General features: G+C 39.5%; 1 protein-coding gene across 5 annotated transcripts in view; it reads right to left on the reverse strand.

Annotated features, from left to right (window-relative positions):
- LOC126185180 (plasma membrane calcium-transporting ATPase 2) overlaps nucleotides 1-25,585 on the reverse strand; it is a 391,073-nt gene that overhangs the window by 57,728 nt on the left and 307,760 nt on the right. For all 5 annotated transcript variants that reach the window (XR_007536978.1, XM_049928035.1, XM_049928036.1 and 2 more), the window contains 4 exons: nucleotides 22,049-22,313; nucleotides 20,877-21,056; nucleotides 5,742-5,936; nucleotides 5,449-5,655 (listed from right to left, as the gene is read on the reverse strand). Coding sequence is in view for 4 of the 5 variants with exons in the window: in XM_049928035.1 (XP_049783992.1) it covers nucleotides 5,449-5,655; nucleotides 5,742-5,936; nucleotides 20,877-21,056; nucleotides 22,049-22,313 (847 nt within the window). In the remaining variant the exon portion in view is untranslated. The remainder of the gene's footprint in view (nucleotides 1-5,448; nucleotides 5,656-5,741; nucleotides 5,937-20,876; nucleotides 21,057-22,048; nucleotides 22,314-25,585) is intronic.

Here is a 25,585-nt window from a genome sequence, read left to right on the forward strand (position 1 = left end):
TGTGACTGTTCCTTTTATCATAAGCTTACTTCCAAGAGTGTAATCAAACAGTGATAGGTCAACTCATCTATTTATGCATAATGGTTGTTTATTTACATTGAGAGCCATTACTAGTCTCTGCAGCCATCACCAGCAGACACTGCAGGTCTTCCTATGACTTGCTACAAATTTCTGGCATTGCATATTTCCTATAACAGACGGCATCATGGACGCACCCACCCACAGACAGCACTGCAACAGAAACAATCTTACAGCACTCCCCTGAAATACTGTAAATTTTCATCCAATGATTTCATCCCGTTAAGAATAACAGGTTAAGCTGAGCTCTTTTTTTTTTGCTAGGAAGTCCTGAATCTAGTTACAAATCTGGTCCAATACTCCATAAGTTCATATTTTGTTCACCAAATGACTGTGTGTAACTGTATCAAATGCCTTCTGGAAGTCTAGAAACATGGTAATAGACTGAGCACCCTTTTCTATTGCACACTCTCGATATCATGAAAGAACACTGCACCAAGTTTTGTAAGTTCTTCATTAGCACAGGCCAGGTTGACTCCCAAGAAAAATTTGTCTTCCAAACAGACCATAATATGTGAATATGAAAAACATTTAAAAACAACAACTGATTGACATTAGCAATATAAAAATATAATTGTATGTATCTTGTCAAATCACTTTGATCCTCCTTTGCTCCAGTAACACACAATAAACTGCTGATATAATATAATCCTACAGATTCAGATGCCTTTCTATTGTCAAGTGATTTTAATTTAATTTCTAGTCCACAATCACCTACTTCAGAACCTGACATTTCGGTGGCCATAGGACATCCGAAACGACACACCTATTCTGATATTTTACAATGAAAATTTTGTATGCCTGAATTCTGTATTTCAGTCTTTACTCTGTCATCTTTTGTTCAGTGCCAATATGGTCAACAAATGACTCAACTGACTCTGCTCCACTTACTGATTTTATGTAAGATCAAGAATTCTTAACATTTTTCCTCAGATCTATTCACTAAACAATTCTCAAGTTGCTCTCCTCCTGCTCAGTTAGACTTTGTTCAGTTTGTTTGTCAATAAAGCTTTGACTTTCCTGAAGTTTGTGATTAAACAGTCCACTTTTGCAGCAGTTTTATGTAACTATTAGGTTGGTAACCAAGTTCGTAGCATTTTTGTTTTGGATGTTGGTATTCTGGTTGCTATGGGTTTATTTGTCGATCATATATTTTATTTGTAGTTCACTGTTGCTATTTGAATTTACATATTGTCATTTTGTTCATTTGAAGACACTGATTGGAGCTGTAAAAGTTAGAAAACAGAGTGCCAAGAGGATAAATCTGAACATTTCCAATGTATTCTCCTATTAGATACAAATGTGTATGAAATCTTATGGGACTAAACTGCTAAAGTCATCAGTCCCTAAGCTTACACACTACTTAACCTAAATTATCCTAAGGACAAACATACACACACGCATGCCTGAGGGAGAACTCGAACCAACGCCGGGACCAGCCGCACAGTCCATGACTGCAGTGCCTTAAGACTGCTCAGCTAATCCCGCGTGGCCCTCTCCTGTTAGAGTTCAGTAGGGGTTGACAGTAGTGGAGTAAGTCGGAAACATTTGCGCCATGCGTGGGTATAATGCCCTTGGCCAAAGCAAACAAGAAAATTGTTTTCTTATTTTGAGGAGGATTGTTTTGACATTAGTTACTCTCCATGTTCTGCAAGACACCCGCTGCTTTTTATCAAGACCATTTAAATGCATTAACCCACAATGGTCCACATCTGTGTACTCAAAAATTGGCAGATAAGATATTGTGATCATTCCACCACTGTGCAACATTTGCATGCAATAGGGAAGGTTCAAGAATCGAGTGTATGGGTATTGCATGCTCTAAGCCAAGTCCACAAAAAATAGCAGGTTGCCATATGTGCATTTCTGCTTGCTTGTCATCAGTTGGCTTGTGAATAACACTGACCATTCTACCCTGTATCATTACTGGTGACAATAAAGTCACTCTATGCTAACATAATGAAAAGGAATGGTTGAGCATAAGCAAAGCAAAAATTTCCCATACAAAGACCTGCATGCATCCACAAAAGATAATGTTATGAATCTGGTGGAACAGCGTCAGTGTGGAGTACTACTAATTGCTTGCCCGAGATGTAATCATCACCATTGACATTTACTGTTGACAGGTGAGATGTCTTGCAGCTGCAGTCCAAGAACAACGACCAGAAAGACTGCGTGAATTGATGCTACTCCATGGTAATGCCCGTCCAGATTCTGCTAGACTACAGGAGTTTGGATGGAAAGCCATTCTGCACCCACCTTATGCACCTGATCTTGCAACCTCAGATTTTCACCTTTTGCACTCTATCAAACAACCTTCAAGAAACTTCCTTTTCTGATGAAAATGTGCTCTGAACATGGCTCAATTTTTTCACCTCAAAACCAAACGAATTCTATTCTCAGAATCAGAATTTACCCCAGCATGGGCAAACTGTTGTAAATAGTGAAGGAGAATATATTTTTGATGCATAAAATCTCCAGAATATGCATGTTCAGAGCACCTGGGGACAATGGTTTTGAAATTTATCCATTTGTGATCCACAACTTCATTACCAGATCAAACTTATTATTGTTTCCTACCACTCTTTGTGAGTAAGAGTGGTTTCTTACCTTTATTAACATTCTTTTCAACACTTCTCGTCATCAACACTCAAACAGCCTTGTGCTCACCCAGTTCACATCCACATTAACTAATCTGACAAGTTCAGGCCTCTTAGTTACTATATCAAAGACACTGGCCCTGTAAGTCAGCTCTTCAACTGCCCTAATTTTTACAGAGATTTTCAGAAGACTCAACATGAATTACTGCCCTGGCACCTGTGCTATGTAACAGAACTCCCATTCTATAGCTGGGAAATTGGATCCTGAACTATCACAATAACATGACCAGGGAGCATATAGGGCAAATTGGTAGGCCATTTCAAACAAGATAACCCGTGGACTATATTAACAGCACACTTATCTGAAAGAGGACACAGCATCACAAGCCCTTCAGAAAATTTAAAAATACTTCACAAAAAGGAAAAAACAATTTTTCAATGTATCAGAGGAAGTGATTTTTTTAAAATTCTTGTTGAATAACCAACTGGAATTAAGGCACCATAATAGCATTCTGGTTTATTTTGAGTGCTGTATGATTAGGTGTTAGTAGGCAATAAAATTCTGTATTATTCTCGCTTTTAAAGAAAGAAAGTGACACAGTGCTCTTAGTCAAGACTGTATGACATCGCACTGTCCACGTGGACAGCTTCCGTTCTGTCAGCCAGCTAGTCTCTCTCTGTTGTTCATGCATGCCATGTTAACCTTGCCCTGCACAGAGCTGCCCTGCTGTCACACTGGTAAGACACTGCCACATGATCTTTTCCACACAGTAATTTACACAGTGCCACAACTAATCATATTGGCAGTGACAATAAAATATTTTGTTTTTCTTTTTAGCTTCAGGCTAATTTTAAAGAATGGAGCATGTTATCTTAACATTTTCCTCACCACAATATTGACAATATTCTGAATAATAAATTTTGATTAGGAGCAGTAAGTATGCCTATGATCTTTGGATGTTTTGAGTATATCTTAGACATTCCTTTATTAATTTTAATGTCTACAAAACATATCCTACTTGCTGCTGCAAAGAATACTACATTATTTAGTGAAGGTACAGCAGCAGCAGCAAAGGCGGTTGGACCACTGAAGCATCTGAATACATTGTTGAGCCTAGCTCTAATGCTTACCTTCAGCCAGATTATTTCAAATTTAGAATCTGTACCTTCACTAAATAATGTAGTATTCTTTGTAGCAGCAAGTAGGATACGATCATTTGTTTCTAGCCTCTCTGATATTTATTCCAATTGAAATTATTATTCCCCTGCTGGTCACTTCCACTTTGAACCAGCTTTTTATACCTAGTACTACATCAATATTGTTACCTTTAATCAGTTAGACTAGCTCAGAGATGTTCGTGCAATTAACTGATATCACATTAACATCTCTTCCCAACCTACAAAAAAGGAAGAATTCCATTATTAACAAGGCTGGTCCACTCTTTTCTCTGATTATGGCACATAATTAATCACCGACACAATGGAGGGGTTCCTCTAACCTAAAAACCTTCATATGCACACCACTTATACTCAGCAACTATAGCACCCAGTCCATTTAACAGCATAGATTAGAATGCATAAACTGATAGCTGGTATCAAGACATCTGGGTTTCAGATGGTCAAAGAATCCAGAATTAAGTTTCACTCTGCAGTGAGTGTGCACTGATCTGAAACTTCCTGGCAGACTAAAACCAACTGTGCCAGACCAGGAGTCAAACCTGGGACTTTTGCCTTTCAGTGTTAAGTGCTCTCTATCAACTGAGCTATCCAAGCACAACTCACGATCCACCCTCACAGCGTTACTTCTATGAGAGCAGGCAGTAAGTCACGCTGGGATAGCTCTGTCGGTAGCTCACTTGCCACCGCCCCCCCCCCCCCCCCCCAAAAAGCCGAAGGTCCTTAGGCTCAAGTATCCATCTGTTGCACCATTTTTATCTGCCAAGAGGCTTCTGTCACAGAATCGTCTGAGCATTTGGTTTAGGCCTTCCACTTGGCTCCAAACAACTGTAATGTGTATTCCTTGGAATGAGAACTTTCTCCTGAAATTAACAACATTTACATTACTTTTGCTCACACACTTTTAGCAAGGAAAGAGTTTCAACTGTAATTTACACACACTTTGTTAGAGAGATATCAAATTACAACAACAGAAAATAGTCTAAAACAGAACAATTACAGTTAACTTAGATACATTGTTTAACGGAGTTTCAAAATGTTTCATGGTAGATTACAAAAGGAAAAATAGCTCTCAGCGATACCAAAAGTTTAGTTATTAGAATATATTTTTGTTGCTTTTATCCTGAAGTATTTTAATGTCTTCTACATAATCGGTTTCCACTTATCCTTGATGTGTCAGTTTTGTTGTTGAAACCACTAAAATGGAAGATTTTGAACTAAGTGTAAGGCTGGTTGCTGTATTACAATGAGCTACGATTGTCTGGTTGAAAACTTCTTAGAACGCGTGGCCAACCTCATGTACTTTTGTCAGTCTCTCATCTCACCCTCAACATTAGTTGCACACATGAACCTCCTACCACCACGACCACCACCCTCGGTTTATTATTATTATTATTATTATTATTATTATTATTATTTACAAATTCTGAACAGCAATAATTTAATCTGAGCTGATTAGGCATAAAAATGCAGGAAGTTAACTGGCAGTCTTTATATGTTTTGTACACAAAACTAACTCCAAACATATTGTTAGAAGTAATTTTTGAAATCAAAAATTAAGTTTTTGGAATAAAATATCACCAAAAAACTGTACCTTGAGTGGACTGTCTTGGACAGCACAAGCTCCTATAAAAGCGACAATGACAGCAACCACATTAACTGTAAGCTGGAACTGTAGGAACTTTGCTATACTGTCATACACATTGCGGCCCCACATTACAGCTTTGACAATACTGCTGAAATTATCATCTGTCAGAATGATATCTGAAGCTTCTTTTGCAACATCTGTTCCAGCAATACCCTAAAGAAAAAAGGGGGTAACAATTTTTAGATACTGTAACCCATTAACTTAAAATTACTAACTGGCACACTATCATATTTACATACCATGGCAAATCCTACATCAGCCTTCTTCAATGCAGGACCATCATTAGTTCCATCTCCTGTCACAGCAACTACTTCTCTACTATCGCTTATTTTGCTGTCGATAATACCCTTGACAAGAGTGTATTTGTCTGTTGGTGATGACCTTGCTAAAACCCTAAGCTTAGGCCACACTTTATCCAATAGATGTTGCTGGACCTGGTAAATTTGAAGATATTTAAATATGTACACTAGACAATTACCTGCAAAATATATGGATACTGATAAGGTATGATTAGACACCTGCAACTCTGAAATATATATGCATTACAGCCATGCTGAGTTTTCACTTAGGAAATAAATGTTATTATTTATGCTTTGGGGATAAGGTGTATGGTGTTTGACACCAGAGTAATTTGATGTTACACAGAAACCCCAGTCATTTTCCTGGCAAGGAAATAGCAATGAAACAGTACACAAACACAATTTTATTTTACCCATGACCATGTGTTAAATTTCGTATACTCTCATGCAAGCAAAGATGCTGAATAGTTCATTTTTGTATTCATGACAATAGAATGGCCAGTACACTAATTTCAAAGCAAATATTGATAATTTTAACTGTCTCTGGGATGCAATAGGGTTTCAAACAGGCTACTATGTTTCTAAACACAAAATAACCAAACAAAATACACGCACACAAAAATCTGACAGTATACCTCGGAATACATGGTCCCAGAAACTGATGATTTGTTAGCATGGACTGTTTAAAAAAGGACTTACTTCATTTCAAGCATGCATCAGTTACAGTAACTATCAGATCTCAGTACACAGTTGCTCCACATTGCCTGTTTGCTCAAAATATTGTGAGGTGTGTATTTCAATGTTTAATTTTATTGTCTTATCATCGGTGCTGTAGTTTTTAGGAACACAACAAATTTATCCTGAATCTCATTAACAAGGGACCTCAACTACCAATCATAAAGCAATAACAGTCCATTGTTTAAGACTGTTTCGCAGTTAACTCTTGAATATAGCTCACCTTATTTAGGTCATCCTCCTGTGCCACTCCTTCCCTTTTTCCATTACCCCTTGCTCATAAGGTGGGTGTCTACTAAAATTTTCCCAAGAGGGGCCACGATTTTAAAACCGCCAGTTTTATATAACCTATTTGGTGACTTTGCAAATGACAGGAATGTCACAAAATTTATTGTGTCTCATATGAAAACTGTCCACAGAGTATTTTTCAGGGAAATCATTTTGATACCTTAAACACTAAGCATATGTGAAGTACATCTTTTTATGAAATCCGGAAATATTTGTTAGCAGTAATTATTCACAATACTTATTTACACAAAACAGGTTTATTTTCTGTCTGTCAATCCCTGTTTCTATTTTAAGTTTACCAGTTTTGGGCAATGTTGTCCATCTTCAGATCTGTTAAAAAATAAACAAACCACAACTGGGCATTAATCCTGCATTTACAATATAACAAAGCTAACAAATTCTATCTACATCACAATATGAAAGTTCTGTAACATACTAAATCTCATGACTACAGATTAACAAGTTTTAATGGAATTACCAATTTTACTGTGATATACTAAAGCCATATGTGCATACTGTCACTTTATATTAAAAGTTTGAAAGATATTTGAGTAGTGCAAAACTTTTTAAAAGTTTTGCAAGTAGTTTTTCCTTTTCATAAAATGTGTTTGTAAATCCATGAAATCTTCCTTAATGTTTCATATACAATGCTCTGGTATGTTTTCTGTACGAACTGTGCGTGTGCATTGCATCATAAACCTGTTATGTGTATACTATAGGCATTTCAAACCAATCAAACTGCTTTTTAAATTTTAATATGAAGTGACAGTGTGCTAGTATGGCTTTCAAATATGACAGTGAAACTGATAGCTCTGTTAAGATCAGTTACTATGTAACTACAAGATAAGTTATCTTACAGAACTTTTGTACCTTAATTTAGATTTTGCTTTGTAATATTTTAAATGCAGGATTATATTCAATTTTTAATTGATGTTTAAGTTTTAACAGAACTGAAGATCAGTGACATTTCTCAAAACTGGTCATTTTAAAATACAGTGACTGACGGAAAATGATCCTATTTTGCACATCTTTTTATGTTATTTATATAACTACATATGCCACCTTCTTGATTAAAACAACCTGAAATTACATCCTCTCACATACTTAAACCTGGGTTATTCAATATGTCATGAAATAAATCTAGAAAACATTCACAAGAAAGTTACTCATATTTTCATAATGTTGGACTGAGACAAAACATTAAACATATACAATACAAAGACAGCCAGAATTTTAAAAGATATCCTGTGGGATATCAACAAAAGTAGCTAACAAAAAAAGTTACATTAATACTTCACATTTTCCTGTGATTTTGTCATATGCTAAAAATTAATTTTGACACCGTGTGCAACTCTTTTTACTTACAAAGCTTCATATCCAATGAAGTTAACCTATTTACTGTGTTACTGTCATGCCTTCTATTTTTTAACATTTACTAGTGTAATTAAATGGTTCAAATGGCTCTGAGCACTATGGGACTCAACATCTTAGGTCATAAGTCCCCTAGAACTTAGAACCACTTAAACCTAACTAACCTAAGGACATCACACACACCCATGCCCGAGGCAGGAGTCGAACCTGCGACCGTAGCAGTCCCGCGGTTCCGGACTGCAGCGCCAGAACCGCTAGACCACCGCGGCCGGCACTAGTGTAATTAATGGTGAGCAAAAAGTGTATTGAAAGATGTGTTTTTGGATTGAGGAAGGGCCAGTATGTGACTATATAAAGGCAGGAAAACCAATAAGATGAATTTTTAACTGCATAGCACTAATCCAAGGCATTCCTCATCCCTCCAGTTTATTACATTATTGTGCAGTCGTGCCAAATGGCTATACAGCTGCATACGGCATTGTGATAATCCACGGAGGCAGGTCCCAGTTCTTGAAGTACACCTCTTCAAAACTTCTGTTTTTCCACCCATCTTATAAGTGGAGAATTTTTTTTCTCCTACTGCTGCATTTTTGCCCACAGACTAAGTATGGAAATTGGCACCTACATGACTGTTATTCAGAGTTACTACACTACCTTTGTCACGCAAAATTGAATGTAGTGAAAAGGATAGTTGCTACTCACTGTATTGCAGAAATGGTGAGTCACAGATAGGCAGAACAAAAAGACTGTCAAAAATATGTATGCGAGTCTTTTTGTTGTGCCTATCTGTGACTCAAAATCTCCACTATATCGTGAGTAGCAACTATCCTTTCCATAATATTACATTCCATCCTGGATTTTCCATTGTTTAAAACTGAATGTAGAATGAGGAGACTATGATGGACCTTTTTCTGATTCTGTGGCACAGAAAGAGCAAAGAGCACCCTTGAGGTAATGTGGTACAGATCGTCGTCATGTATGTATTTATGTTGTGGAAGATATTCAGTAAATGGTGCTCCAGAGCTATGATATATTGCAGGTATCACATTGTGACTAACATCTTCACCTGCTGATTTTTTTTTTAAAAAAAAAAAGAAAAAAGCTTTATTCACTAGTAGTTTCTTGCTGTAAAAAGAGAAACTTGTATCTGTTGTGCCCACATCCCTCTGAGCAGATGTAACAACTCATGGCCAGGCAGGCTGGGCCATCTAGCTGCCTATGAAATTCTGCTGCCATGGCCAGAATATTGCTGAGGTGGCGCAGTGCAAGACCTCAGTCCACCACAGTAGCGAACTGCATTATCTCATTCCACGGCCTTAAGCTGCACACCTTCGGTTCCCAGATGATCAGAGGTGCGGCATTGTCATAACAATGCTGAGAAAATATACCAAAAATTCCAACACCCAGATCTAGCAAAATGTTGTCTTCAGCTAGTGCTGATGCTGAGATGTACTCGCACAAGCCAAAGGCCCTATGTGGGTCACCCGGCCTCAGCTATGATCAGCAGTGGCTTTCAATAGCTACTAATCTATTGGCCAGTCCTAGACCTAACACTGCTGAGACTCCAATTAGTGCCATCCAGCTGGATGGACACTGAGGGTGACAACAATCGAAATCTTGGCATCTCCAAGGGTGTCTGGTCCCGAGCCAGAGATGTTGCACAGGATAGAGTAGCTTCAAGAGCTTCATCAATCCAGTCTTTGGACTGAAGACAACAACAACAACAACAACCAACAACAACAACAACAACAACAGTGGCCTTAATCCTTGCCTGTTATATGTTTCATACACAGGATGCCTAGGCATTACACCACTAAATAGAGAGTGTGCATGGTTGGCACTTGGGCATAAGGATTAAGGGGTGTTTGGTAAAGTATATTATTTTTTGAATAGTAACTGCTTTCCTGTTATTTTTATTAGTGTATTTTTCCCTACAGGGACTGATTTTACAGTGAGTAAGCCAGGGGAACAAGAGGTTATTACAACACAGGCACTTCAGTCTTCGCTAGAACAAGTAGCTCAAATGAGGACAGACTTTCATACAGACTTGCAGAGGCAGTTTGATGCCTTGAGAGATAGGCCTCATATAGTTAATCAGTGGCCATCCTAGATACTACTGCTGTTACCGTAATTTCTCCTTCTTTGGGTAAGTCAGGGGAGGATGTGTTAGAATTTGTGGAGAACTTGTTGACAGCCAGGAAGATGAGTTGTGTGTGTGTGTGTGTGTGTGTGTGTGTGTGTGTGTGTGTGTGTGTGTGTGTGTGTGTGTGAGAGAGAGAGAGAGAGAGAGAGAGAGAGAGAGAGAGAGAGAGAGAGATGTTTCATATGGCTAAGTCACAGTTGATAGGATATGCAAAAACATATGTAACATATCATTAGGAGTTAGCAAATACTCAAATGTTCATTGTGCTGAGAAGAGACTTGTTGCAGCGTTATAGCTGTTATCATGAACAGTTCAATAGTGTCTTGCTAAGACACGACGAACTAATTGAAAGTTTCATGTAGACAACAAAGAAACCATGTCAAAATGTACAGTTGACAGAAACTGATGAAGTGAATAGGTTCTTCTGGGAGAAGCAGAGCAAAGGGTGTTAAGAGATTTCTGTTGGTGGTAGCCACAGGTCAAATTTCCTGAATATTTGGCTGGAGCTATAAGAAAGGCAACAGCATTATGAGGAACACTATGACTAGTCCATGATAAAAAGAGTATTTTCTCTGCTGATGCCAAATGTTACCATTTTGGGCAGTCAAGCCACATACAGCGTAGCTGCCAACAGTCACAATTTAGGATGTTATGGAATAGGAATAACGAAGTGTTAAATGGCAAAGGGGGCACCAAGCAGTGCTCCCAGTAAATTTTAGCAGAAGTTAAATCTGTATAGAGGTAGAATTTTGCTTAATTGGCTTAGTGGATAGCAGAGAACACAAGTTTTTGTTACAAACAGGTGCACACATGTCTCTGACAAGTTTGGACTTCATGGGAAAGAGGCAATTTCACCCACCATGCTCCAAGTTATGTGGAGTGGGCAATAACGACTTGCATTCACTGGGTTCAGTGATACTGAGTTTTCAGGTGGGGTCCAAATATTTCCACGAATATACACTCCTGGAAATTGAAATAAGAACACCGTGAATTCATTGTCCCAGGAAGGGGAAACTTTATTGACACATTCCTGGGGTCAGATACATCACATGATCACACTGACAGAACCACAGGCACATAGACACAGGCAACAGAGCATGCACAATGTCGGCACTAGTACAGTGTATATCCACCTTTCGCAGCAATGCAGGCTGCTATTCTCCCATGGAGACGATCTTAGAGATGCTGGATGTAGTCCTGTAGAACGGCTTGCCATGCCATTTCTACCTGGCGCCTCAGTTGGACCAGCGTTCGTGCTGGACGTGCAGACCGCGTGAGACGACGCTTCATCCAGTCCCAAACATGCTCAATGGGGGACAGATCCGGAGATCTTGCTGGCCAGGGTAGTTGACTTACACCTTCTAGAGCACGTTGGGTGGCACGGGATACATGCGGACGTGCATTGTCCTGTTGGAACAGCAAGTTCCCTTGCCGGTCTAGGAATGGTAGAACGATGGGTTCGATGACGGTTTGGATGTACCGTGCACTATTCAGTGTCCCCTCGACGATCACCAGTGGTGTACGGCCAGTGTAGGAGATCTCTCCCCACACCATGATGCCGGGTGTTGGCCCTGTGTGCCTCGGTCGTATGCAGTCCTGATTGTGGCGCTCACCTGCACGGTGCCAAACACGCATACGACCATCATTGGCACCAAGGCAGAAGCGACTCTCATCGCTGAAGACGACACGTCTCCATTCGTCCCTCCATTCACGCCTGTCGCGACACCACTGGAGGCGGGCTGCACGATGTTGGGGCGTGAGCGGAAGACGGCCTAATGGTGTGCGGGACCGTAGCCCAGCTTCATGGAGATGGTTGCGAATGGTCCTCGCCGATACCCCAGGAGCAACAGTGTCCCTAATTTGCTGGGAAGTGGCGGTGCGGTCCCCTACGGCACTGCGTAGGATCCTACGGTCTTGGCGTGCATCCGTGCGTCGCTGCGGTCCGGTCCCAGGTCGACGGGCACGTGCACCTTCCGCCGACCACTGGCGACAACATCGATGTACTGTGGAGACCTCACGCCCCACGTGTTGAGCAATTCGGCGGTACGTCCACCCGGCCTCCCGCTTGCCCACTATACGCCCTCGCTCAAAGTCCGTCAACTGCACATACGGTTCACGTCCACGCTGTCGCGGCATGCTACCAGTGTTAAAGACTGCAATGGAGCTCCGCATGCCACGGCAAACTGGCTGACACTGACGGCGGCGGTGCACAAATGCTGCGCAGCTAGCGCCATTCGACGGCCAACACCGCGGTTCCTGGTGTGTCCGCTGTGCCGTGCGTGTGATCATTGCTTGTACAGCCCTCTCGCAGTGTCCGGAGCAAGTATGGTGGGTCTGACACACCGGTGTCAATGTGTTCTTTTTTCCATTTCCAGGAGTGTATCTAAGTTTTGCCTCAAACAGGTGACAGTTACTGCATACAATATTAGGATGGTATTTCCTATGTAAGCAACACACGAATACTTGCAATGTACTGTGCAATTAAGTGGGACATTATTTTGTCTGCGGAAAACTGTTTTCAGTGTGGTAGTGCTGCAAGGTTAGTCTCTTGTAAAAGATGAATCAATTAAGCTATGTGCAAGGTCAGTAAGGATCCATTTGCACGATAAAGTACCACATGGTACTGGGAAATTGCTATGGTTGAGTGTAGGATTTGAAGGTATATTTATATCTTGCACGGATGAGCCTCTGAGAGAGAATGATGATTAGACAAATTATGTTTTTCGTATGCAGGAGAGGTGTATCCACATGGGACATAGACGGTAAGCAGCTTGTACCCACTCAAATAGATAATTCTGGAACCAAAGACATGGACTTGTCTAAGAGTTTGTTGGTTGCCAATTTAGATATTTTGGAAGATGATGATCAGGATAGGATGAATTCAGACCCTAAGCATAATAAAGCTGCCTGTGTAACTGCAGTACAGGAAAAAGTGAAACTTTTTGAAGGAAAGGGAAGATGAGTGATAGAGGAGTTGTTACTAGTATTTGAGGACTTGTTTAATGCTCATGGATCTTTGCCAGTGTCCTGACAACACAGAATCCCAGCTGGTAATGTGACATCCATGTAGGATACATCGTATTGTGCAATTCACAACCTGCAGCTGGTGATGGAGGAGTTCATTATGCAGTAGTTACAGGCTGGCATTATTGAAGAAAGTTCTAGTTCTTGGCAACACTGGTGGTAATTTGACTGAAGAGAAGCACTGATGGTACCTGAACTTATCATTTTTGCTGTGTCTACAGATACCTTAAGTGTCATATGATTATGTATGTGTACCTAATACCAAACATAATAGAAACCTTACACAATTTGGGGCACAGCAAGTGTTTCCCCCATCACTGATCTTTCTACCATTAGCTACACACGCCACCAGAAAATGACCAAAAATGGCATTTACGGACTCATCAGTACACTACCAGTACTGCCATATGCCGTTTGGGTTGAAAAATATGCCACATTTCAGGGCTTGTTAGACGAAGTCTTTCAAGGGCTGCAACCGAGACAGTGTCTGGCACATTTTGATGACAATTTATGTTTTTCTGGGGCCGCAGTGACATCAAGTCTGGTAACGACATTATGACTCCAATTTTGGGGCTTAATTGAATTCCTTTATCGCTATAGGCCTATTTCAGCTACTATTGCCATATTGTGTGTGTGTGTGTGTGTGTGTGTGTGTGTGTGTGTGTGTGGTGCTTTTTGGGGGGGAGGGGAGCATCGATCGGTACTTGTGTCTATATTTTCTTGACTTTCACATCACATATGATTGCGGCTATGATTCTGTGATCTATGTTTCTGTTTTATGACCTTTTTCACATCAATTAATGCTGTCCAAGATATTTTAGTTTATATTTATACACTATGTGATTGAAAGTATCCAGACACCCACAAAAACATACATTTTTCATTTTAGGTGCATTGTGCTGTCACCTATGGCCAGATACTCCATGTCGGCAACCTCAGTAGTCATTAGACATCGTGAGAGAGTAGAATGCGGTGCTCTGCCAAACTTGCAGACTTCGAACGTGGTCAGGCGATTGGGTGTCACTTGTGTCATATGTCTGTACGCTAGATTTACACACTCGTTAACATCCATAGGTCCACTGTTTCCAATGCGATAGTGAAGTGGAAACGTGAAGGGACACGTACAGCACAAAAGCGTACAAGCCGAACTCTTCTGTTGATTGACAGAGACCACTGACAGTTGAAGAGAGTCGTAATGTGTAATAGGCAGACATCTAACCAGACCATCACACAGGAATTCCAAATTGCAAACTGCAAGTACTATGACTGGCGGAAGGTGACAAAACTTTGATTTCATGTACGAGTGGCTGCTCGTAAGCCACATTACGCCGGTAAATGCCAAGCGATGCCTCGCTTGGTGTAAGGAGTGTAAACATTGGCAGGTTTAACTGTGGAAAAATGTTGCGTGGAGTGACAAATCACTGTACACAATGGGCGATCTGATGGCAAGATGTGGGTATGGTGAATGTCCGGTGAACGTCATCTGCCAGCATGCATAGTGCCAACAGTAATATTTGGAGGTGGTGGTGGTGTTATGGTGTGGTCATGTTTTTCATGGAGGGGGCTTGCACCCCTTGTTTTATGTGGCACTATCACAGCACAGGCCTACATTGATGTTTGAAGTATCTTCTTGCTTCCCACTGTTTAAGAGCAATTCAGGGATGGCGATTGCATCTTTGAACATGATTGAGCACCTGTTCATAATGCACAACCTGTGGAGGAGTGGTTACATGACAATAACATCCCAGTAATGGACTGGCCTACACAGAGTCCTGATCTGAATCCTATAGAACATCTTTGGGATGTTTTGGAACGCCGACTTCATGCCAGGCGTCACTGACCAACATCAATACCTCTCCTCAGTGTAGCACTCCGTGAAGAATGGACTGCCATTCCCCATAAAACCTTCCAGCACCTGACTGAATGTATTCCCGGAAGTGTGGAAGTTGTCATCAAGGCTAAGGGTGGGCCAACACCATATTGAATTCCAGCATTACTGATGGAGGTCGCTATGAAATAGGAAGTCATTTTCAGACAGGTGTCCAGATACATAGTGTATCTTAAGGAATTCTTGCACAAAGGATGCTTTAAGTTTACAGAGTTGTTTTATATAGTCTATGAAGTTAGCTGATTGAATGATTAATCTTTGGTGCTAATTTATCCTGGACTGTCTATGTTTCCCCATTATTGTAATTTAAGATTTCATCACAATTTTTATATAGTTTTTGTGTTTCAAGTCTATTTATTCATTTAGAATGTTCTTTCGTTGCATAGATGTGCACATATACGTATTTCCATTTCTTCATTGTAACATACTGAAAACTGCCGAGGACAAAGGTGGTGAACACAACAGAGCAGCCAATAAAATCCTCCTGCTTAGACCCATCCATGTGAACATTAAGAAAATCCAGGTGGTGCTGTAAAAGCTCATTAAATTTGATTTCAAAACCATAGTCTGGGATACAATACTTCCTGTAAGCAGTCTACTTGAAAAGTAACCTGGGCCTCTTTAGTAGCCAGTGGTATCCCCTACTCCACTCTGGGCTTTGGACCTTCACATCCCCCACATGTAATAACTCCAGGCTCCCCCTTGCTAGGATCCCGAAGTGCCTCACTGCCCATGGAGTGTGACATGTTACAGCTGTAGCTGTATAATGGAGATGGATAAGAGCAATTTAGGAATGTATCATGAGGAGGAGATGCTGAACAGACAGCGAAAGCTCATCAGCCTATGCACACAGGTTAGTAACTGGACACGTGGGTTATGGAGGTATGAAGGCCTTGCTGATCCACTGCTCCGTAAGTCTGGTATCACACAAAAGCCTCATAAAATTGGAGCAGACATGCCATTCTCCACTTATCTGCCAGAGTGTATTCTATAAACTGCCTAGTCTAAGACAGTTGGATTTTAAATGATGTTTTATTGTTAAGCTCCTTTCCGCATAACGACTCGTTAAATTTTCTAATATACCAAATGCCTCATCTCCAACAATGATGCAACCCATCGGTTTTCCCTTGTCTGATATGGGGTCTTTCTCTGATATTTGTAATTGTTTAATAATTAAATTTTCATGCAAAACTAATGGCATAAATTTTCCGTATGTTCCAACATCTATGCAAATGAACTTATAATCCGCAGTGCGTAAAGAAAGTAAAATTGCAGAAAAGTAATTTTTATAATTATTGTAAAGTACATTTGTTTCAAGAAAAAGAGGAATAACAAGTTCCAAGTCATCTCGCTGGGCTGATCGGTCATGACTGACCATCAGCTGGCTGGCTGAATTGACTGCGTAACATTGTGGCTGCCTAGTGCGTTATAACCCAAACTGCTGAGGCCGTCTGCTTATATTTTATTTGTTACACTGCAAATCAATTAGAGCTGTGCTAAACTTGAAGGATGGTGGTGTGCCTTGACTTCCTCCAGTCTCTGATCGGGTACAGCCCATACAAGGGGGATGTACGTTTCAACACACACTCCGAAACACAGTCCAACTTGGCTTGGCATTATTGTCATTGTTATAGGTGAAAGAAGTTATTGTCATTGTTATAGGTGAAAGAAGTGATACGAACAGAGAACATTGTAGTAGCAAACGAGGATCAAACCGTAAGTGGTCTGTATCTTAGCCACATTTTTGGACAAAATTATTTACAAAACAGAAACTGCACTGAGCCAAAGGAACAAATACAAATTCTGTACAAGAAGTAAGCAAAGAAAATATGGTGACATTTTTTGTTATTTTTTATTTAATTTGTAGATAATTTATTGGTGAATAGATTGTTTGCATGATCTACTTATTCAAATAATTATCAAGGTAGAAATCTACTCAAATAATACCTATCTGTTTTTACCTCCACACCTTACACTTACTTTCTCTTTCTGTTCACTGTTAATATTGTCAAATGTGAGAAGTCCTACTAGTTCAACTAATCACGAGTGTCTATGGTGTAACTGGACTGAAGGTTTTTTGGTTGCTCATAAAGTTGACAATTTATCGTCTTGTTGTCATACTCTTTACAAATCTTTTTAATTTGTTACATTCAAAAAATATCTACATGTCAGTACGCTTTTAGCAGCTGACAAAGCGAGCACTTATCAGCTATTTCATGGAAATATACAGTTCCACAACTCAAAAATGACCTTTAATAACATTTAATATTTGGTTCTCACTTTAATTTCCATTATACTGTGGTGACACTTGGTGAATCTCAGGTACACAGCACACACTTTCTCCACAGAAAACAGAAAATCTATAGCTAAAAAGAAATTCTAATCCTAAATGCATTTGAATGTTTGCTGGGCCCCATTAGTGCCACTACATTGTCTCGATGATGTATAGGTAAGAGTCAGTTTCCTTACCTGTGTGGCAAAGCCAAGCAGCTGTTGCGCGTCACTCCACCATTAAGGGTCGCATGACAGCGAGTGAGTGATGTGCCAGCCATGTGCATGTGCATAGCAAATGATGTAGATGAGCCCTACTTGTGCAAATTCACCTTGTGGATGCAGTGCCCTAACTGGAGTATAGGAGCCATTACAGTGGTTGTGTTCTGATTTAACCAAGCCTTGTGCCAGGGTCATGAGGCACTTTTAGCATGAGGGAGAGTGGAGGAACTGCCTGGATGTGATGACGAGCCACGTAACTTCAAGTTGTCTTCCATATCAGCCAGCCCTGCCAGAACAATGTCTGATGTGCCTCCGACAGATTTTTACCTGAATGCTGTAATCCTTTCCATTCAACCTTTTTCTTTATGGATGATGGGGGATGTGGACGTTGAGAGGCACTCTGCATTTGGCGTGCCTTCTCGATGCTCACTGTGAAAATGTTGCTGGTCTCTTCTGTCATAGCTGCTTGGATCACTATGCCTTTACTCACTTTGCTTTGGCATGTATAGGTGCTCATAGTGGTTAATAGTGTGCTGGGCATCATCTGCGTCAAAATGTCCACCTCGGGAACAGGTTTCTGCAGCACAAAAAGCGGCAAAGGCAGGGGGGTGGGGGTGGTTCCCTCTCATCTGCAGAAATGTTTAGACTGTTCCAAAGGGATACAATATGAAGAGGGATTCTTCATTTTGAGAAGTGTTAGAATTATGTAAACAAATAACATCTGTCCTGGAACAAGAATTGTCATGTCAGCAAGAGAAGTTCACAAAACCTGTTAGAGATTCATAAACTGCAGTAGAAGTAAGTTCTGAAATATATCACCTTACAGCAGAAAGTTGCCAGCCATTTATGGAGATTTCATCAAAAATTGTTTCAATATAGCTGCTGAAACAGTCTGTCCAGAATTGGCCCAACACAGAGAAAATTCAGTTAAATCAGATAACTGTGAAAAAGAGGAAAAATAACTGCAATGTCAGCATATATAAAGGTCCAGTTAACAACTTACTCAAGGAAGTATGCTCACTTTTCATTGGCTGTTGATGAATGAACTGACATATTTGCACAAGATGTAACACATGAGGTAAGTATGGGAGCAGTTGACTGGAGTGCGTTCACTGCCAAAGCAAAACAGGGATAGCAATACATTTACTCGATTCTTGGAATTGTGTTCCAAGCTTTATATGGATTTGAGCAACTCGGCAGGTATTAAGACCAGCTAAGCAACTTCCACGATAGGAATTAATTATGTATTTGTAGCATTACTGAAACAGCCCTTAGGAATGTTCCGATTTGACCAAATTTCACCATATAATTCGACAGGCAACTTTGTGCCTAAGAGTCTATGTACTGAACGAGTAACGAAAGTTTAAATTCAACATTTAATTTCACAAAATCTCATGGTCTATTATCACAGATAATTCACACAGTTTCTTTAAGGGCAAAGATCCAACGGATGTTTGAGTAGTTCTTGAATTTAATTGGTGAAATTTAAATTATAGACTTAAGAGAACAGACATATCCTCGAACAAAAAAAGAAAAAATTTTCGAGATTCATTACGTAATGAAATATTTCTAAAACAATACTGGTTATTTGAATATGTTAAATGTAAAATTTCAAGACAATGAAAAATCTATAACTGAACTTTATCTTTGTTCTTTCTGTCTAAGTTGAATCTGTTTCAAAGCAGACTGAAGCATGGAAACCACAGCCATTTACCCAACTATAAATAAACACCTGAGAAGTTTAACACCAGCTTCATGTGTGCATATGACGAAAAAATTGATAACTTGATATCAGAATTCCAGTCTTGATTCAGATATTTTCACAAGAGGAAACCATTGCTCACATTATGAAACAATCCTTTTGCCATTTTGCTTGAAAGTGCACCAGAACAGATGCAGGTTGAACTTGTAAAAATACAAAATGACGAGACATTTCTAAGTGAATTTTGTGATGGACACCTGATTAACTATTATTGTGCTGATAGAAAATAAATTGTCACATAATGGATTACACGTGGTAGAGTCTCTCGGTTAATGTAGAGGAGTACTATAAACGGCTACATACAAAAACTTTTCACAATTTCTTTTTATAGTTCTATATTTTCCATAGTATTACATGTACAAGTATATTTATTGCAGTATAGTGCATAGAAAATCCTCACGAAACTGTGGCAGATGAACAAGTGTCACCAAATTTTGTGTTTTCCACGCAGTGTCACAGACGAAGATATATGGGTCTTTTCCCTCTGTAAGAGAACTGTGATGGGTACCTCTTACCTTGATATGTTGCAGTTGTTTCTGCAGCTGGCTAAATTACTGATCCTGAGAATTTAATTTTACAGTATAGTGCACCCCTTATTTGAGCATAAATGTTAATTGATAACTAAACAACGAACTTTCACATTCCTGGATTTTGTAAAGTTATGAAGATTTGGTTCTGTTCCCTTGGCCTGACCTATCACCTTAACCCCTTGTTACTTTTTCTTTTGGAGTACTGTGTTCACATACCCTAATCCCAAGAACACAAACAGCTCAGAGAATCATCAGTGCTGACCATTATCAGTAAGTTATTACTTAAGATATGGAACAAATTTAACTACCACTTGGACTTGTGTGACCAGAGAGGCAAATATTCACAGTTCTATTCCTGCAATCAATCATATTTGTACACATAATACTTTGGAAACTAATGTATCTTTTACAGCAGCCCTGTATATTTGCGAACCAAATTTTTCCTGAATGAACAGCGACGACAACACCAACATCAGAACGAATTGTTTCACCAATGACAATTTACAATTAATTTTGCACTTAGCTATGACAAGAATCAACCCAAAAATAAAAGCCATTCTGAAATTAATGTAGTGTTTTGTTTCAAAGTGAAACACATTGAACCAAATTTAACTCCAATGTTAACCACAGTGACTGTGTGATCTGTAGTCCTACCAAGTCTCTACACCCCTAATTTAGGCCTAAAGACGAGAAGTTTGAATTCAGTTCTCAATTTAACCAGCCACTTCCTACACCATTTAAAATGGGTGTCTCTTCCCTGTCCAGTTATGGAAGTCTCCATTTACATGAAAGTGTTAGCCAGAACGAAAGAGCCATGAATTCTACTTTACACAATGCTTACCTCTCCATTGCTGTCTCTTATTCTCCTGTTGAATTCTTTGCCTTCCAAAATAAGGAAGTCATCACCGGGTTTTATAATTCCACATTTCGAAGCTATTGATCTAGCAGTGTTTATATTATCACCAGTCACCATCCGAACAGTGATTCCAGCTCGCTGACACTTCCTTATGGCATCTGGTACCTTAAGAAAGAGCGAGCAAGAAAAATAATTTTTTGATCAAAATTGGGTTCAAGGTATAACGAAATGACCTACCCAACAAAATTTTAACAATTAAATTGAACTATAAAAATAATTGCTATTGAAGGCTCTGTGAGTGAACCTGTAGTGGAAAACAATGCGTTTTCTATGTTGTTTATTTTATTTCAGCTACAGTTGACTGCACCTCTGAAACAGTCTGCCTCCTTTGAAAGATGTAAATTTCTTGCTTCCAAGTGTTAGTAGCAAGGGGTGTCCCCCCCCCCCTCCCCCCTCTCCCGACTGCATGTGACTAATGCATTTCTAGTAAAATTTTCATTGAACCTGAATTACAGAAATCATTTCTCCTACCTCAACCCTCTGCCCTTTCCTAGTATTCTCAATAAACCACTATCTTTACAAGCGCCACCTTTAAAGCTTTTACTGAAACAATGAAAAAACTCATTTTTGGTATAATGATGTTTTTGTTTCCTAGAATTTTTTCTTTGAAATGAACATATTTTTGCATGTGCTCTAACAAACAGTTGATTGCTGCTTTGCTTTGTTCACACAAAATCTAATTTATCAGTGCCCGATATGCCTCCATTCTGTGTACATCAAGTCTCTTAACAACAATCTTCTTGTGAAATTTCACTTTTTTACAATCTGCTTAGCCTGTTTCTAAGCTGCCACTGTTATGAAAACACTAAACAAATTTTAGAATGATAGTAATTATATTTCAATTGTGTCATTTAGTAGTCGGTTGTAAAAGTTGGAAAGATGATGCTCATAAAATACAGATGATGTGAAAGTCATCATTAGCACAAATTTCCTTTGCATAATTGTCTCCAAAGATACTCATTTCAGATAAAATTCTATCAAATTTCTGTGAAGCTGATGGTTAATGTTCACATGGCAGTAAAAATTAGTTATATCACTACGGTTGTATAGGAAATTGTGATATATCAAAACGTGATAAACTTTAAACAATCTCTTACCTCAGGTCGAACAGGATCTTCAATCCCCACGACACACAAGCAAGTCAAGTTGTTGACAATATTTTCCTCATCATCCCAATTAGGGTCATTGTCAATGTGAACTTGATTTATTTCAGCCTTTCCTGGCACAAAATCTCTATACGCTATGGAGATGGTACGAAGACCATCACATGCCATGGGTTCTATCACCTGTCGCACAAGCCTATCTTGCATTTCTCTAGTGAACTTCTCCAGGTGTCCATCACGACCGTAGATAAATGCACATCTGCAAAATTTCACACACAATATAGTCACAATTTCTGCCACTTAATTCACAAGAACAGAAAAAATGAAAATATGCAACTCTTTAACACGAGGGGAAACGACATTTGTAACAGTGGTGGCATAATTCTCAGGGATGTGGCTGGATCTCTTTATTGCAATATATATAAAAAGGGCACACAGTTCACTTTCATAGCTCTGAAGTTTACAGTCCCTTCAGGATAAAAAAAAAAAAAAAAATCATGAGCAGGTGGTTAAACACATTTCACATTTTCAGGTATGGAGGAGCTAATTTCTTCCCACTTACATTCTGCTTTATTTTGTCAATGTCTCTGTGTCACACAAAGTCCACTCTTGTTTCCAATATAAGTCACTTTTTCCTCCACATTTCTCATTCATTTGTTCCAATCAATCAACCCAATCAATCAAAGTCGTCAGATGTCTTTGCCACTCCTGTCATCATATACAGGGTGTTCCATTTATCTTTACCACCCTAAATAACTGTTTGTCCAGATGCAAATTACAAAATGTTCCAAGCAAATTCTCTTTAGGCATCAAGGGGACATCAATCGTCACGATTGCTTTCCTTGTAGCTTTTTTTTATTTTTTTTTTACGAAGATATGAACAGCGGCATAACTTTTTTTAAATGGCACCCTGTATTTTTTATTCGGTAATCCATTTCCTCTCCTAAAGACCTATTCAAAAATGTATCACAGTGTACCATTCACCGAAACACAATGCTATTAGTTACACAACACAACATTGACTTCGAGCCAGGGATCACAAACTCTTCCACATGCTGGAGTTGTCAGAAAACAAATAAAAACCAAGTAAAAACACAACACAAAATTGAGTGACTCTTGTACCATTGCCCAGGAGTAGAACATTCAAAGGTGCTCAAAGTGGTGACCCTGGACACCAATACACTGGTGCACTTGTCGAGTGAAATAATTATTTACTGCTTCCAGTGCTGCCTGCTGAAGAGAATTACAAGCAAGCACGATACATTCCTGTATGTCCTCTGGAGTTGTTGGAATATTGCGATAGACAACATCTTTAATGCATCCCCGAAGAAAAAAGTCCAGAGGATTTAAATCACGAGACCTAGCATGCCAAGTAACTGTTCCTCCTCAACCAATCCATCTGGCATGATACCTTCGGTTCAGAACACGATGTGCATGCAAGGTATTACGTGCTGGATATCCCTTGTGTTGGTACCACATAAGCATTTTGGTTCTTAGTGGCACTTCATCCAGAAGAGGAGGGAGAATTCGTCTGAGGAAGTTGGCATATGCCGTGCCGTTTAGACTACCATTAAGGAAATAAGGGCCAATAATTTAAGTACCAAGCATCCCATACCAGACGTTAACTCTCCATTGACGCTGATGTTCCACCTGTCTAAGCCATCGTGGGTTGTTGCTGGACCAATAGTGCATGTTCATTGTATTTACCTGTCCTTTGTTTGAGAAGGAACATTCATTGGTAAATAGAACATTGGAGAAGTAGTTCTGGTTGGCGAGGATTTGTTCTGTGCCCTTTGACAGAACTGTACACGATTCTGGAGATCATTCTCGTGCAATTCTTGATGTAGGTGTGCATGGTAAGCATTGAACCATTGACGTGTAAAAATACAATGTACACTGGTTTTAGGAATGCCAAACTTGTGTTGTCATGGGCTGAAACTTCCCATTTCCTGAAGCATCGCAACAAGATGAGAAAACTTCCATTGGGAAGGTGGGTTCTTGTCAGTACAGTTCCGCTGCCTGGGTAGGATTTTGCCTACCTTCAACAACAACAACAATATAAGAAATGATATGTCGATGCTGTTTGTGGGAAGGACAGCCTTTACTGTATGCCTACTCTACACAAACAGTATTTAAAAGGACTAAACTACTGTACTAAATGTACCCATACAGAAGGAAACAGTATGGCAATTACTTTTCTACTAACTTACATTCCCCACAGAAGAGTAGCATTTCTGCCTTCTCTTCATTGGTGTATGTTCTACTCACACAACTCTTGAACTGAATGGTTGACAGAATGATGGGTGTGTATTCTACTCATGTTTACATTTGTTCTCTGCAACGTCAGCACATTAATGTGTTCCATTACCCTGAGTACCTGCAGTAAGTGCTGGGAGTGTCAATGTTAATGTTGTGTTATGTAATTAATAACGTTGTGTTCCAGTGAATGGTAGACTGTGATACATTTTTGAATATGTCTTTAGGAGAGGAAATGAATTACCGAATAAAAAATACAGGTTACCATTTAAAGAAGTCATACTGCTGTTCATATCTCTGTAAAAGACAAAGCTACAATTAAGGTAATCTTGCTGACTGAAGTCTCCCCCCCCCCCTCCCCAATGGCTAAAGAACATCTGCTTGAAACATTTTGTAATTTGCATCTGGACAAAGAGTTATTCAGGGTGGCCAAGGTAAATGGGACACCCTGTATACTTAAAACACTTATCTATCAGTTCACTGATAATTGCAAGAATTTACTTTGACATGGCATTATCTTAAGCATTTGGATGCATCTCCACATCTGTGATTGACATCTTAATCCTGTGTTAGTGCAGATAACACCCATCTAGCTGATAAAGTAGTATATTCTCACGGCCCAAGAGTGTACCCAGTTTCTTGGCTTGAGTGTTTAATACAGCTAGAAGAACTGGCTATGGCCATGTTGAAGGAATTAATCTGGATTGATGAACCATTTAAGAAAATGGTCACGACATTGACCTACGTGTTACTTGTAAAACGGAGCACATCCATCAACATTATGTAGTAGAATTATTGTTTAACAGAAATGCCATTACCACCACCAGCAGGATAATTCAAGCCTGCTACAGGAGTGTTATGACATCTTTAATTCTGCACTAAATGCCATAGAATGTGCTACTGTTCAATCACTCACCATAAGATGACTTATGACTGGCAACAGTTCAGCATTTAACTAAGTGCAAGCTATTCACAAGATGAGTTACTATTTTTATGCCTCACAAGGAGGCTGAGGAGGAAAAGGCGACACAGAGTCACAATTTTCCTTCAATTTATCATCAAGGTATTTGTAGAAGCATATGATGTACAATTCTCTCCTAGCTATAATGGCGACATTTGTATTGGCGCATGGTGAACAATTACTTCTTACTGACTGTATTGCTTATCCACAATGAGCTACTATTGTTACTCAATACTGAGGGAAGAACTTTATGTATTGCCACATTCTTAGTGATACTTCAAAGGATTCACAAGAAAGAATTCTGATTATAGCAA

Source organism: Schistocerca cancellata, chromosome 4 (assembly GCF_023864275.1).
Source record: "Schistocerca cancellata isolate TAMUIC-IGC-003103 chromosome 4, iqSchCanc2.1, whole genome shotgun sequence".
NCBI lineage: Eukaryota > Metazoa > Arthropoda > Insecta > Orthoptera > Acrididae > Schistocerca > Schistocerca cancellata.